Source organism: Pipistrellus kuhlii, unplaced genomic scaffold, assembly GCF_014108245.1.
Source record: "Pipistrellus kuhlii isolate mPipKuh1 unplaced genomic scaffold, mPipKuh1.p scaffold_m20_p_10, whole genome shotgun sequence".
Classification (NCBI taxonomy): domain Eukaryota; kingdom Metazoa; phylum Chordata; class Mammalia; order Chiroptera; family Vespertilionidae; genus Pipistrellus; species Pipistrellus kuhlii.
In genome coordinates, this window is record NW_023425405.1 from 6012699 (window position 1) to 6026725 (window position 14027).

The 14027-nt window shown below is 46.3% G+C and overlaps 1 protein-coding gene across 2 annotated transcripts in view; it reads right to left on the minus strand.

Annotated features, from left to right (window-relative positions):
• The window catches only part of TSPAN12 (tetraspanin 12), a 73462-nt gene extending 63192 nt beyond the window's left edge, over window positions 1-10270 (minus strand). The window contains exons 1-2 of one of the 2 annotated variants that reach the window (XM_036425410.2): window positions 10003-10270; window positions 8989-9130 (exon numbers count right to left, since the gene is read on the minus strand). In XM_036425410.2, coding sequence (XP_036281303.1) covers window positions 8989-9054 — 66 coding nt within the window. In that variant the 5' untranslated portion in view covers window positions 9055-9130; window positions 10003-10270. Of the gene's footprint in view, window positions 1-8988; window positions 9131-10000 lie in introns of both variants that reach the window. The other variant, XM_045576295.1, reaches the window with a different exon arrangement.
• Between the last annotated feature and the right edge of the window lie 3757 nt (window positions 10271-14027).

The window sequence follows — 14027 nt, forward strand, 5'->3', positions numbered from 1 at the left end:
CCTTCTCCTCAAAAGACATTCCTTAAGAACCATTCAGTGTGCCCGTCACTGCCCTGCTGAGCACACTATAAAATATATATGTATATTTATACGTATGCATATGTGTGTATATATGTATACATGTGTGTGTAAATATATATCCTATATAATAAAGAGGTGATATGCAAATTGATCCTCATGCCCTCACACCCTCACACAAGATAGCCACCTCCATGTAGTCAAAAGTGGTTGCCACAAGATGGCCAGCAGGGGAGGATAGTTGTGAGTGATCAGGCCAGCAGGGGAGGGTAGTTGGGGGTACCACGCCAGCAGGGGAAGGCAGCTGGGGACAACTGGGTTGGCAGGGGAGGGCAGTTGGGAAGAACAGGCCATCAGGGAAGAGCAGTTGGGGGCGACCAGGCTGGCAGGGGAGGGCTGTTGAAGGTGAACAGGCCAGTAGGGGAGCAGTTAGGCATCAATCAGGCTGGCAGGGGAGTGGTTAAAGGTAATCAGGCAGGCAGGCAGGGGAGCAGTTGGGAGCCAGCAGTCCCAGATTGTGAGAAGGATGTCAAACATCCCCTGGTAGTCAGACATCCCTGAGGGCTCCCAGATTGGAAAGGGTGGAGGTTGGGCTGAGGGACAACCCTCCCCCAGTGCATGAATTTTATGCACTGAGCCGCTAGTATCCTATATAATAAAAGCATAATATGCAAATCGACCAAAGCAGTTGAACAACTGTCTGATGAGCAGGAGGCGGCACCAGGCCAGCCAAGGCACATGCCAGTGGACAGAGGGAGGGGATGGCAATCAGGGTTGGGGTGGGGAGGAGCAGCGACCAGTGGCAGTGGAGGGGCAATGGGGGTTCACAGTCCCCAGATCCCCACCCTATCGCCTCCCCCAAAGGGAGGCCACCAGTGGCAGTAACAGCTGCGGCAGCAGGGGATGGGGATGGCCACTCGCTGGCCACCACATCCCCTGATGAGCCTGCCCAGTCACTTCCCACAGAGGGAGGCCAGACTGAAGCTTAAGCCTGCAACCCTCAGGGAACGGGCCTAAGCTGTCAGTTGGACAACCTCTGAGGGCTCCTGTACTGCAAGAGGGCACAGGCCAGGCTGAGGGACCCCCCCTACCTGAGTGCACGGATTTTCCTGCACCAGGCCTCTAGTATATATATATCAGCTTTGCCCCTAGGACTAAAGTTTATTTAAAATCTATTTTTATAAAGCACTAATATTTGTTTGAGGGCTCTGCAGTACTCCTTCAGAAGAGTTAAAGGAAACTGGAAGCCTGTCATAGAGTAAAGCTGAGGGCATTCATTTAGAAAGCAGTACTTGAATGTGACTAAATATAAGTGCTGTGGGGATGCAAATGTCCACTCATCAAGAACCCCTTTAGGGTATGCATGGGTCAAACACCGGAGGCTCACTACAGATAGGGGGAAGGATTATGGGGGGGTGGGGGGTGTTATGGGGGGGTGGGGAGTGTTGTGGGGACAGAACATCATTTTTGTTTCACCTACCTTTCATATATTCCATAAGTATGAAATAGCTAGGCCAGCATACCTCAGTGGTTAAGTGTTGACCTATGAACCAGGAGGTCACGGTTCGATTCCCAGTCAGGGTATGTGCCCAGGTTGCAGGCTTGATCCCTAGTGTGGGATGTGCAGGAGGTAGCCAATCAATGATTCTCTCTCATCATTGGTGTTTCTATCTCTCTCTTTTCCCTTCTTCTCTGAAATCAATAAAATATATATGTATTTTAGAAAATACATACAAGATAAAAAGTGTGAACTAGATGCCCATATTTTAAAATATGTTTTTATTGATTTCAGAAAGGAAATAAGAGGGAAAGAAGCATCAATGATGAGAGAGAATCATTGATCATCTGCCTCCTGCATGCCCCCTTCTGGGGATCATGCCTGCAACCCAGGCATGTGCCCTGGACTGGAATCAAACCCGGGACCCCCAGTCAGCTGGCCGACGCTCTATCCACTAAGCCAAACTAGCTGGGGCTAGGCTTTCTTTTATATGTTTATTTTCATCAAGGTAGTTTAAGAGCCATTGCTATTGAACAAAGGCTCTTATCTACTAAGGAGAAATAGGAGTTTAAAACTACTGGTTTGGCTCAGTGGATAGAGTGTTGGCCTGCAGATTGAAGGGTCCGGGGTTCAATTCTGGTCAAGGGCACATGCCCAAGCTGTGGGCTCAATCCCCATTAGAGGGCATGCAGGAGGCAGCTGATAAACAATTCTTGATCATTATTGATGCTTCCATCTCTCTCTTTCTCTCCCTTCCTCTCTGAAATTAATTTAAAAATTTTTAAAAACTACAAATATGGTATTATGCTTTTAAAAAATCATAAACATATTTGAGGAATTTTATGTGTTCACCAATTTCAGGAACTTTCAAAGAGAATCATATTTGTCCATATTTGCAATACCAGAAAATTATCATTGGCATTCATCATAAATCCATAGAAGTTGTCTTTAAAATGGAGAAAAGTTTTCATTTATTTCAATCATATGCCATTAAATAGTAAAATTAGAATAAATGTAAAGAAAAGATAATCCAGCTCCTTGCTCCATCTTGGCCAGACTGAATCATGGCCTCAAGAGAGATTTTAGGGGTAGTTTTCTCCCGTTACAAAACCCACTACACACTCATCACAAACCTACAAGGTCCAGTATCTGTCTGCCAAGCCCTGTGCAGTTGTGGGGGGATCGTGCTTCTTTGTGAGGAGGAAAAACCACTCAACAGGACAAACCAAGGTGCCTGGACACATACCGTGTTTCCCCGAAAATAAGACATTCTCCGAACGTAAGACCTACTTACAGGTTTCCTTCTGAGTGAAATATAAGGCATCCCCCCGAAAATAAGGACTCTCTAGGCTAAACATGAGAGATTTGGTCCACTGATTCTGAAAGAAATGGAGTCACAAGAAATTCACCAGGAATTGGATTGTTATGATGATGTTCTAGAAGATGATGACATGATTGTCATTGAATAAATGAGTAAATTCTTGATACTGTAGGATTCAGTTTGTCTGGTTTGTGTTGACAACTACCGTACTACCGTACCGTATACAGGTAATAAATTTCCTTTATTTTCATTTAACAATAAATGTGTACCGTATTCTTCTTCATGGAAAAATAAGACATTCCCTGAAAATAAGACCTAGTGCATCTTTGGGAGCAAAAATTAATATAAGACACTGTCTTATTTTCGGGGAAACAGGGTAGCAATGTGAACGCAGTGCATTTTCAGTCCGAAATGTGCTGGGTACTGTTTCCTCTTAGTCTTGTCTATGCCTCACACCTCCAAAAATTAAGTACTTAAGAAATACTACTTTTTTACTAAAAATAATAATAATAATAATAATAATCATCATTCAGCGTGATTTTTCAACTACTAAAACAGCAAAACAAAATTGCATATAGGTTCCTAGTGTTTTCCCAATTAATATTTCTTTTTCTTTTTTCTCAAGTCCCTGTGGGGTAGAGAAGGGGAGAGGGTGCCAGTATAGCAGACACAGGCTGGAAAAAGTCCATTTAAAATGCCGATTGAGAGCAAAAGACTATATAGCTCTTGATCGAGAGGAAGGAACAGCTGTCCAATCCATCCTCAGGCTGTGAAGTCTGGTTTAAGAAGTGGGATTTATAAGCCACATTGGTTTGTTCTGCTTCCCATTCCAATGAGACCCAAAAGCAAGGACAAAGCCTCACACCACAAAAGGTGGCCCTCACACCAGCAGCCTCAGCTGCACAAAGGAGCTTCTGAGAAATGCAGACGCTCAGGCCTGTCCCACACACTGAATCAGCATCTGCACTGAGCACGCACGAGCCCAGGTGACGGTCCGCACGGAGAGGACTTGGAGTGCGCGATGGACAGCTAATCCCTTCCGACTGAGGCTGCTTATGTCTTTGCAGCAAACAAATTCCCCACTGTGTCCAGAAGTCCAACTCCCCTGGCACTTGGAGAAAAAAAAATTGGAACTTTACATCCCTGTTCTGTTACTTACTAGCAAGTTACAGAACTTCTCTGAGTAACTTCCCCTGGGGGGGGCGGGTACATCTTCCCTAGCTGTGATGAGAATTAGAGGAGAGAGTGGTGTAAGGATGGCCAGGCATGTGCCCAGCCCAAGGCAGAAAACTGCTTCTGTTTCAGTAGTGAGAGGAAATCAAGGATCAGCAGACACAGCTTTAACCCTGAGAAAATAATGGCAATTTCCCCAAAGCTGGCACATACATTTCATACAATTCCAACAAAACTCCCACCGTTATTTCTAATTGTATACAACAATCTTACAATCAGTATGTAAAAGGAAATCTGTAACCAAGACAAAAAAGGCAAGTGCTTTAAAAAGAACAGAACATGCAAGAACGCATAAAATTCTATTAAAAACACAGAAAATTTTGTTTCTTATGCAGCAACAGATAACATAAATAAACCGAACAACAGCACAAACTGGAATTTAAATATAAAATACTTAATGAATATTAATTATGAAATGAAGTAGTATATATAAATATATATGTATATGTAAATTGATGCTGTGCTCACTGATAGTGGAGGAAGTAAAAAGTAAAGTAACAGTGAGATAAAACTTTAAACCAGCGATTTTCAACCCATGTGCTGCAAGAATTTCTAAAACATACAATGTCTTACTAGTTAGCCAAGGACACTGACCTCTTTTCCCTACTGTCAAATTTAAAAATGACAACAGCCAACACAATAGCCATCGGGTGTGAACGGATCCAAATTATACCTATTTTTTGTCAGATAGGCAAAAAGTATGTCATAATTTTTGGAGCTGCTGGATTTTAATAATTAGTGTACATGTGCCGTGAGATGAAAAAGGTTGGTCATCACTGCTTTAAACCTTTCAGGATGGCAAATATCCGCATCCTTATAACGGGGTGTAGTGGTGCTCTGATTTCTAGGGGCTGGGTTCCCAGCACAGGACTGAGGCAGTTAAGGAGTGTCGTCACAGTGGTAACACTGGCAGCAGTGGTAACCACAACCATTCCAATTGCCGCCATTACCACTGCCAGGAGTCTTTTGACCCAGCAACCCACCTCCTGGTGATCTACGTACAGGCGGTCTTTATTGTAGTCGTACCAGTAGTAACAACTGCAAGTGCTACTACTACTGCTTCAGAGACAGTGCTTAAGTGCCACTGTTCAAACACGTTACATACAGTAACTCGAATCCTCACAACAACTCTGAAAAACAAAAACTCTCATTCCTATTTCACAGACGAGGAAATTGAGGCATAAACGTGCCTAGCAAACATAAGAACTTAGACTGATACTGGCTCTTTTGCTAGTATTGTTACATACCCTCTGACAGCAATTCTAACCCAAAAGAAAAAAAAAATTAATAAAAATATTGTGAATGTACATCTGAATGTTCATGAGTGGGCATACGTGGACAGGTATGAAGAAAGATACCTTTATATGAAGAAACAAAAACAAAAACAAAAACAACCAGGAGGAGTCACACTAGGCAGTTCGCAGGGATCATTTTGGTGGAGGAAGGTGATTTCTGAGAGGCGAGGTGGGCTGGGGAAAAAAAGAAACAACTCACTCCTTTATGGATAATAAAGAAAATTATAAATTTTTGAACAAAAAGATAGATACAGAGACAGTAAAGCATCAAACAGAATATCAAATTACAGGAGGAAGGTTAGAGAGAGGTGAGGGAGATAAGAGATCAACCGAAAGACTTGTGTGCATGCATATAAGCATAACCAATGGACGCAAAACTCTGGGGGGTAAGGGCATGTATGGGAGTGGGGGGTGGGGGGCAATGGTAAGATATAATACCTTAATTAAAAATGGGAAAAACAACAATAACGACAACAACACACACACACACACACACACACACACACACCAAGTGAGAAAGCTGAGGTATAAATAGAATAAAAACAAAGACATAACATTCCACAGTCTTTGGGGACACAAGGAGCTCTGCAGGAGTTTGAGGAACAGGTATTTTCAAGCAAACTTCATTACTCAAAAGAGCCATATTTTTGTTAAATGATTTGGGTTTTCCCCCAGGTAATTCAAATTATGTAGAAAATTTCCAAATCATTTATACTTTGTTCAACAACAACAACAACAAAACCCCTACTAATTCCAAGGTTCAGAACCCATCCTCATCCATGGAAAGGCACCGGTAGAGCAAGCATGTCAAACTCAGAGGCTTACACAAGCCAAATAAACAAGGTTTAAGTTTATGTGGGCCAGGCCGCAAAAAACCTTGTTCTCCAAAATCAAAATATTTCCTGTTGTGCACAACAAACAAGTCAGTACAAGACTAATGACATGGCAATCAGCTGCTAAGATATTTGCTGCTAGTATTAGTGGAGAGAAATGGTGTGCTGGCACATAGGAGCATAAGGAAGTGAATGCAACACTATTACAGTCATTAGCGAATGTTGTAGTTCGTTATTAACAACTAGAGGCCCGGTGCACGAAATTCATGCATGAGGGGAAGGGTATCCCTTAGCCCAGCCTGCACCCTCTCCCATCTGGGACCCACTGAGGGATGTCCAACTGCCAATTTAGGTCCAATCCTGCAGGGGACAATCCGGGACCACTGGCTCTTAACCGCTTGCCTGCCTGACAGCCTGATCACCCCCAACCTCTCCCCTGCCAGCCTGATTGACACTAACTGCTCCTCTGCCAGCCTGATTGCCCCCAACTGCCCTCCCCTGCAGGCCTGGTTGCCCCCAACTGCCCTCTCCTGAAGGCCTAGTTGCCCCCAACTACCCTCCCCTGCAGGCCCAGTTGTCCCCAATTGCCCTCCCCTGAAGGCCTGATTGCCCCCAACTGCCCTCCCCTGAAGGCCTGATTGCCCCCAACTGCCCTCCCCTGAAGGCCTAGTTGCCCCCAACTACCCTCCCCTGCAGGCCCGGTAGTCCCCAATTGCCCTCCCCTGCCAACCCAATCGCCCCTAACTGCCCTCCCCTGCTGGTCTGGTCACCCTTAACTGCTCTCCCCTGCTGGCTTGGTCGCCCCTAACTGCCCTCCCCTGCAGGCCTGGTCACCCCTAACTGTCTTCTTCCGCAGCTTGGTCCCCCCACCACCACCCAACTGCCCTTCTCTGCCAGTCTGGTTGCCCCCAGCTGCCCTCTTGGCAGACCCAATCACCCCCAACTGCCCTCCTGCAGCCTGATTGCCCACAACTGCCCTCCCCTGTCAACCATCTTGTGGTGGCCATCTTGTGACAACATGAGGGCACAAGGGCCACCTAGGCTTTTTTAACATACCGTATTTTTCGGACCATAAGACGCACTTTTTTTCCCCCAGAAGTGGGGGGGAAAAGTCCCTGCGTCTTATGGTCCAAATATAGCCTACACATATACTTTAAAAAAAAGTTTTTTTACTTGCCCGGCTCTGTGTGGTCTCTGTGTGCTTGCCCAGCTCTAAAATGGTTCTAAATGCTGCTGTTTACTTTACAGGGTTGATTAAATGTATTTATGACTGTGATGTTGGGTTTTAATGCACATAAAATATTTTAGGACACTATTTGTTTCAGAATCTTTTTTTCTTCATTTCTCTTCTCTAAAAACTGGTGCGTCTTATGGTCCGGAGCGTCTTAAGGTCCGAAAAATACGGTAGATTATGTTTGACACGCTTGGTGTAGAGGAAAGAAAGCTGGGTTTTGCTCCTGGCACTGTCATCTTTGGGTTATTTGGCCTTTGGATAGTTAAGTTTTCTCATCCACAAAGTAAGGAAGTTCAATCTGATCACCCTTAAATACCTTTTTAGATATAAAAGTGTGATGATTCCATTATTAACAAGTACAAAGGAGAAAAGTGAAAAGTTAGCAAATAGGAGTGATAGTTATTACCATTTTAAAGAAAAATGATAATTTAATGAGCCACTTAAAATTATACATTTTTAGAATGAAAAACTGTAACAAGATTAATTAGAAATTGTACAGTTTCAAGTGGTGAGGTGAACTACTCAATGCTTTAATTTTCATGTTGAGGGGGAAAAGTTACCAGTTTCGGTATCATTCAGATTACTTGATTTGTCACCTAAAAATGGAGCCATCCATAAGGAAAAGTTCAACAAAATGTCCTCCTCTAGAGACCACATGTAATGGCTCTCTGAAAAAAGGCTGGTCGGTGACAGCCAGACAGCCAAATTAAGTAAGTTACACATTACAATTTCGAATGGAACGTTCTTGAATATGTTATTCATAGAATACAAAATTGTCCAAAAACATACCTGCTTAAGCATGACCGTTTCCTAAAGCAACAAAGTTTTAATTTTTATATTCTCCTCACAAGCTTTATAAATATTATAGGAATGTGAATATGAGTGACACTAAATGAACATTTGTATCTGAGTGCAAAGCATAAAAAGTCACTACTAGCTCATAGAGCATAAAGATTTCCATGCGCTTGTGACACTGAGCGTATTTTATTGATATTTTATTAACTGGTTGTGGGATTTTTCCAAAAGGACACACAAAATTCCTGAAAACTTCCCCAGTGTAGGAACCCTTACACGAAAACCACCTTTTCAGACTGATTGGAATCTTCTGGAAAAAAAATCCACCAACTCTTTAGAACCTAAGTAAGCCTGATTCCTAAGTAAGCTGGCTAGCCAGGTTTTCGGGCTAGGATGACACAGGGAAGCAGTTCCCGGCTGGCACAGTTATCTGAAATTCCTGAAAACAAGCAGCTCCCCAAGGAGCGGGTCAGAATTTCCTTATCTACAAGCGCGGGCACGTGCATTTATTTATATCCCCAGATTAACTTCGAGTCTAATTTTACTGCCACTGCGTATCCAGGGGTGGATTTCTTTTTTTGAAATGGAACTTGAGCTGAATCAAAGACATTTTAAGGTCAAAATCGACTTCTCTGAAAAACAGAGGGTGTGCGCCCACGTTATTCATGAAGGCTCAGCCATGCACGTTCCGGGGTGGCTGCGGGCAGGAACCCCCGTCCAGCCAGCCGTGCCCACCTGTCGGCGCGGTGGCACAGACTCACCCAAAAGAGCAGGTTGAGGGCGTAGAGCAGGCAGCGCAGGCACCGGACGGAGTCTTCTCTGGCCATGGTGACCCCCGGGAGGGAGAAGCCCCATTCTCTCACCACATCCTATCCCCGAGGGCAAGGCGGCAGCAGCAGCGATCTGCAGCGGCGGGCAGGGGAGGACAGAGGACTCAGCACCGCGCTCCGCTCCCCCCCGTCCATCCCCTCTGTGCCAGCCCGCGGCTGGGTCAGGAGTCTGGTTCCTGCCAGACACCGATCCCCCAAAAATCACTTTAGTGAAGTTCTTAAAGTAATCTCCCCACCTCCCTCCGCCAAGTCCCAAACCGCCCGCAGAGAGCACCTGCTGAGCAGAGAAGAGAGGGGCTCCCCGGACGAATGGCGGCTCGGAGCCCACTCCGGTTCTGTCTTTCTGAATTCCGATGAGACACCCCAAAAAGCCTCCCTCCATCCACGCCCCTCCTAGGGGACAGCTCCGCTCAAACTGCCCGCACTAGAGCCCCCCCCCCCCAGACAGAGGGTCCCCCTCCTTAGGACAAGTCCTGGGGCCCCACCCCCGCGCCCCCCGCCCCGTCCCGCAGCCCCAGGGGAAGGCGCGGCTCCGCAGGGGGCGCAGCGCTGGGCCGGGGCTCCGCCCGGCGACCAGAGAGCGTCTCGGGGGGGAGAACGTGAGAAGCGACGTCTCGGCCCGGAGGGAGGGGTGATCAGCCCGGGGCGGGGACGGGGCTGGGGGATCGGGGCCCGTGCAGCTGTGCAGGCACCGGGCTCATCCCCCGCGTCCCCTCCCCCGGCCCCGGCCGCGGCCGCGACCCCGCGCTCCCTCCCGGCCGCCCCGGAGCACAAAGCCCAGCGCGGTCCCCGCCCGCCACCGCGTGCGCGCCCCCGGCGGGGATCGGGGCGGCGGGGGGCAGCCCTGAGCGGGGATCGGGGCGCCCCTAAGGGGCTCAGCACCAGAGCCCGGGCAGCCGCCGGCGGGACCGGGGCAGGAAGGACGGCAGACCCGCGGTCACTCACCGTCCTCGGCCGCCCCGCGCCGCTCGCTCTCCCGCCGCTCAGCTGTCCGGGGCGCACGGAGGGGGCTCATCGGGGCCGGGACGCCCCCCGCGCGGGGCCGGAGGGCTGCAATGGGCTCCGGCTGGAGACGCTTCCCCGGCTTCCTCTCCGCCCGCCGCCGCCGCCGCCTCCTGGGAAAAAGGAAAAAAAAAAGAGCCCCGGGCAGCAGTTGCTGGAAAGTCTCTGCTAAGCCACCTCCCCGCGCCGCTGTCCCTCCCAAGTTCTCGCCAAGTCCGGACGGGCTGCGGCGGCGGCCAGGCTGCTGCACGCCCTCTCGGCGCATGCTCCGGCCGCCGGCCCGGGTCCGCTCCGAGTGGGGGTTTCTGGTCCCGTCCCCCCGGGTGAGCCCCCCGAAGGGACGCCTCACCTCTGCAAGACACCGGCCCGGAGCCGGAGCCAGGGACTTCGGGGAAGTCCGCCCAGTGAACCCCTTTAAAATGGTGCTGCCGGAGGAGGGGAGGGGAGGCTAGAACCATAGGGAAGCAGGCTCTTATTATATGAAAATATTTGTGTTTGGGAAGGGGGGCGAAAGAGCGGACCAACCCAATTCCTGCAAGGAGAAACCAGTTTGCACAACCTTTTGGGAACCACCTCCTGTGATTTGTCACCAGAGTGGTGCCCTGTGATCCTTTGAATTGCTTTGTTGCCTCCCAGACTAAAATACACACACACACACACACACACACGCACACACACACGCACAGTTCTCTCCAACTTCCATAATGCACTAGGAAACACCAGGGTAAACGTGTCCAGGTCTGACATCCAGAAGAGGAAGAAGATAGTTTTAACTCTTTCACAGGTAATGCAAAGACTTCAAATGTTCTCCCAATAAGATGACGTTTTAAGGGGCTGATTTACCTTGAATTGTGTACATTTTTTAAGCTAGATATTCAGGAAGTATTAAAATAATAATGGGAAACTACCCTTCTTTTTAGAAGTTTCTTTGGGGAGTAAGAAGTTTCACACATAAAAATCACTCCATCATATCCCCATATAAAACTATGATGTTTTATGCCTCGTGATAGCCCACATTTCTATAATTACTTTTATGCACATTGTGTGGCAAATAAATCTACACTAACAAATCTGAATTCCCAGAAATAAAGAACATTTTTTTAGAGAATTATTCGGAATTTATTTGAGCCCAACTGAAGGCAATTATCGGGAAGCAAAATCTCTAACGGATTGAGGAAATGTGCCAGAGAATGGCAGTTATACATCTTATTTTACTTAATTATAGCTTATATGCAATGTTATTTTGTATTCATCTCAGGGGCATAGCACAGGAATCAGACAATCACACTTCACAAAGTGCTCCCCCTTTCATATTTCCAGGACCCGCCTGGCACCTTCCATAGTTGTTACAATGTGATATGGTATTTGTCTTCCTCTGACTGACTTATTTCACTTAGCATAATACTCTCTAGGGCCATCCATGCTGTCACAAATGGTAAGATTTCCTTCTTTTTATGGCTGAGTAATATTCCATTGTACAGATACACCACCACTTTATTATCTCTTTGCACTTGAGTGGGTTCCATATCTTGGCTATTTAAATAACACTGCAATGAACATTGGGGCACACATATTCTTTTGAATTAGTGTTTCAGTTTTCTTCAGATATATACCCAGAAGTACAATTGTTGGGTCATAAGGCAGTTCCATTTTGAATGTTTTGAATGACTGCACCAATTTGCATTCCCACCAACAAGGGTTCTCTTCACATCCTCACCAACACTTACTGTTATTGATTTATTGACAGTAGCCGTTATGACAGGTGTGAGCTGATATATCTTTGACGTTTTAATTTGCATTTCTCTGATGATTAGTGATGTTGAGCATCTTTTTGTATGTCTATTGGCCATCTGTATGTCCTCTTTGGAGAAGTGTCTGTTCAGGTCCTTTGGCCATTTTTGAGTTGGATTGTTGGCTTTTTGGTGTTGAGTTGAATGACTTCCTTATAAATTTTGGAAATTAACCCCTTATCAGATATATCATTGGCAAAAATGTTCTCCTATTCTGTAGATTATCTTTTCATTTAGCAAGCAACATCTTTGAGAAAACCTAATAATGGGAATCCTGCTTACATTGTTTAAAGGGGGGATGCGGGGGGAAGGGGGGAAGATAGAATACTGTGTTTGTCATTGCTGCACAACCAAAATGGCAAAAGACAGACACTCATTTGGGTAGAAATAAAATCACCTCTGCAAGAGAACCAGTGTTCTGGGTTAGAGGCAGCACTATCTGGGAAAGCAAGTCACTAAGCTGAAGGTAAGGCAACAAGAAAGAGCTCAAGAAAAGTGGCCAGGCATCCATTAGGCAACTCTAATTCTGGCAGCAAAAAATCTTCTAGAAACACGGAGAAGAGTGAAGAAACCCCCTTTTATTCACCATCAGTTTCCGCTCAAATGAGAGAGCTGTGGAGACAGCCCGTCATCTGAATGCTGCTGGAACACACGTCCCTCTGAGAGATAGAAACACCCCCACACTGGCAATCTATGACTAGCGTCAAAACTAGCACGAAAAACTTCCATGGCACTGAACAGAGATCCTCTTCTAGTTCTGGGACACAGTCAGTGCCTTTCCATAATTCATAAACTTTTTGATGTATTCTTTATTAACTTCAGAGAGGAAGGGAGAGGGAGAGAGATAAAAACATCAACGATGAGAGAGTCATTGATCGGCTGGCTTCTGCATGTTCCCCACCAGGGATCAAGTCCGCTACCTGGGCATGTGCCCTGACAGGGAAGGCAACGGTGACCTCCTGGTTCATAGGTCAACACTCAGTCACTGAGCCAAGCTGGCGGGGCATAATTGTTAAACTCTTAAGGGCCCTAGAATAATATTATACAGTTTTAGAGGAAGTTGCTTTGGAAGTATGTATGCCCCCCCCCGCCCCCCAACTATTTTTTAGTACTAAATAAGTAATATGGAACCATAGAAGTTAAAGGAGTTGCTCAACATTATACCTATAGCTAAATCAGATTCCAAACTAAAATTCAGAATCATACTCTCGAACTGTATGTGGGTTAGTGATTCTAAAAATTGCTGTCTGCTGGGACTGGTTTGGCTCAGTGGATAGAGCGTCGGCCTGCAGACTGAAAGGTCCCGGGTTCGATTCCAGACAAGGGCATGTACCTTGGTTGTGGGCACATCCCCAGTAGGGGGTGTGCAAGAGGCAGCTGATAGATGATTCTCTCTCATCAATGTTTCTAACTCTCTATTCCTCTCTCTTCCTCTCTGTGAAAAATCAACTATATATATATATATATATATATATATATATATATATATATATTTTTAAAAAAAAAAAAGTAAAAATTGCTGTCTATTAGAGTCACTTGGGAAGTTCTGAAAAAATTTTAACACTTGGGCTGTACCCCACACCCGTCAAGCCAGAGTCGCTGCAGATGTGGTCTAGACATCCAGGTTTTTCAAAGTTCCCAAGTTAATTCTAATGTGCAGCGAAGGCTGAAAATCACTGCAACTGACGCCTTACAGATGCCAGAAAACTAGCAAAAGGGGTCTCTTCAGGTTTAGCTGGATCCAATCCTTCTCTTGTGAGTTGATAAATTAAAATGAATATCCTCATTTTACAAGTTAAGAAGAAAACAGAGCCCTGGTTTCTGCTGTAATATGCCTGACAAACTGTTATCAGAGTATATGAGTCAACATTTCAGTAGAGGAGATGGCACCACATTGGGGACACTGCGGGACCGGGCGGTCGTGACTGTTTCAACCTGACCATGCCTCCCTTCAACGCCTGCCCCTCAACCCCAGTTCTGCCTTCCGGAGTCCACAGCTTGAGCCATCCTTCTCCCATCTGCAGCCCTTCAACTCCCTGAGGGCAGCTGCTACCCCCTCCCTCTCCGATTCCTGTCTTCTCCAGAATTACAGAAGCACAGTAAGACTTGACATCACAGCTGTCATTTGACGGGCTCATATTTTATTCTGTGAGAATAACATCTTTTTCTGTACACACA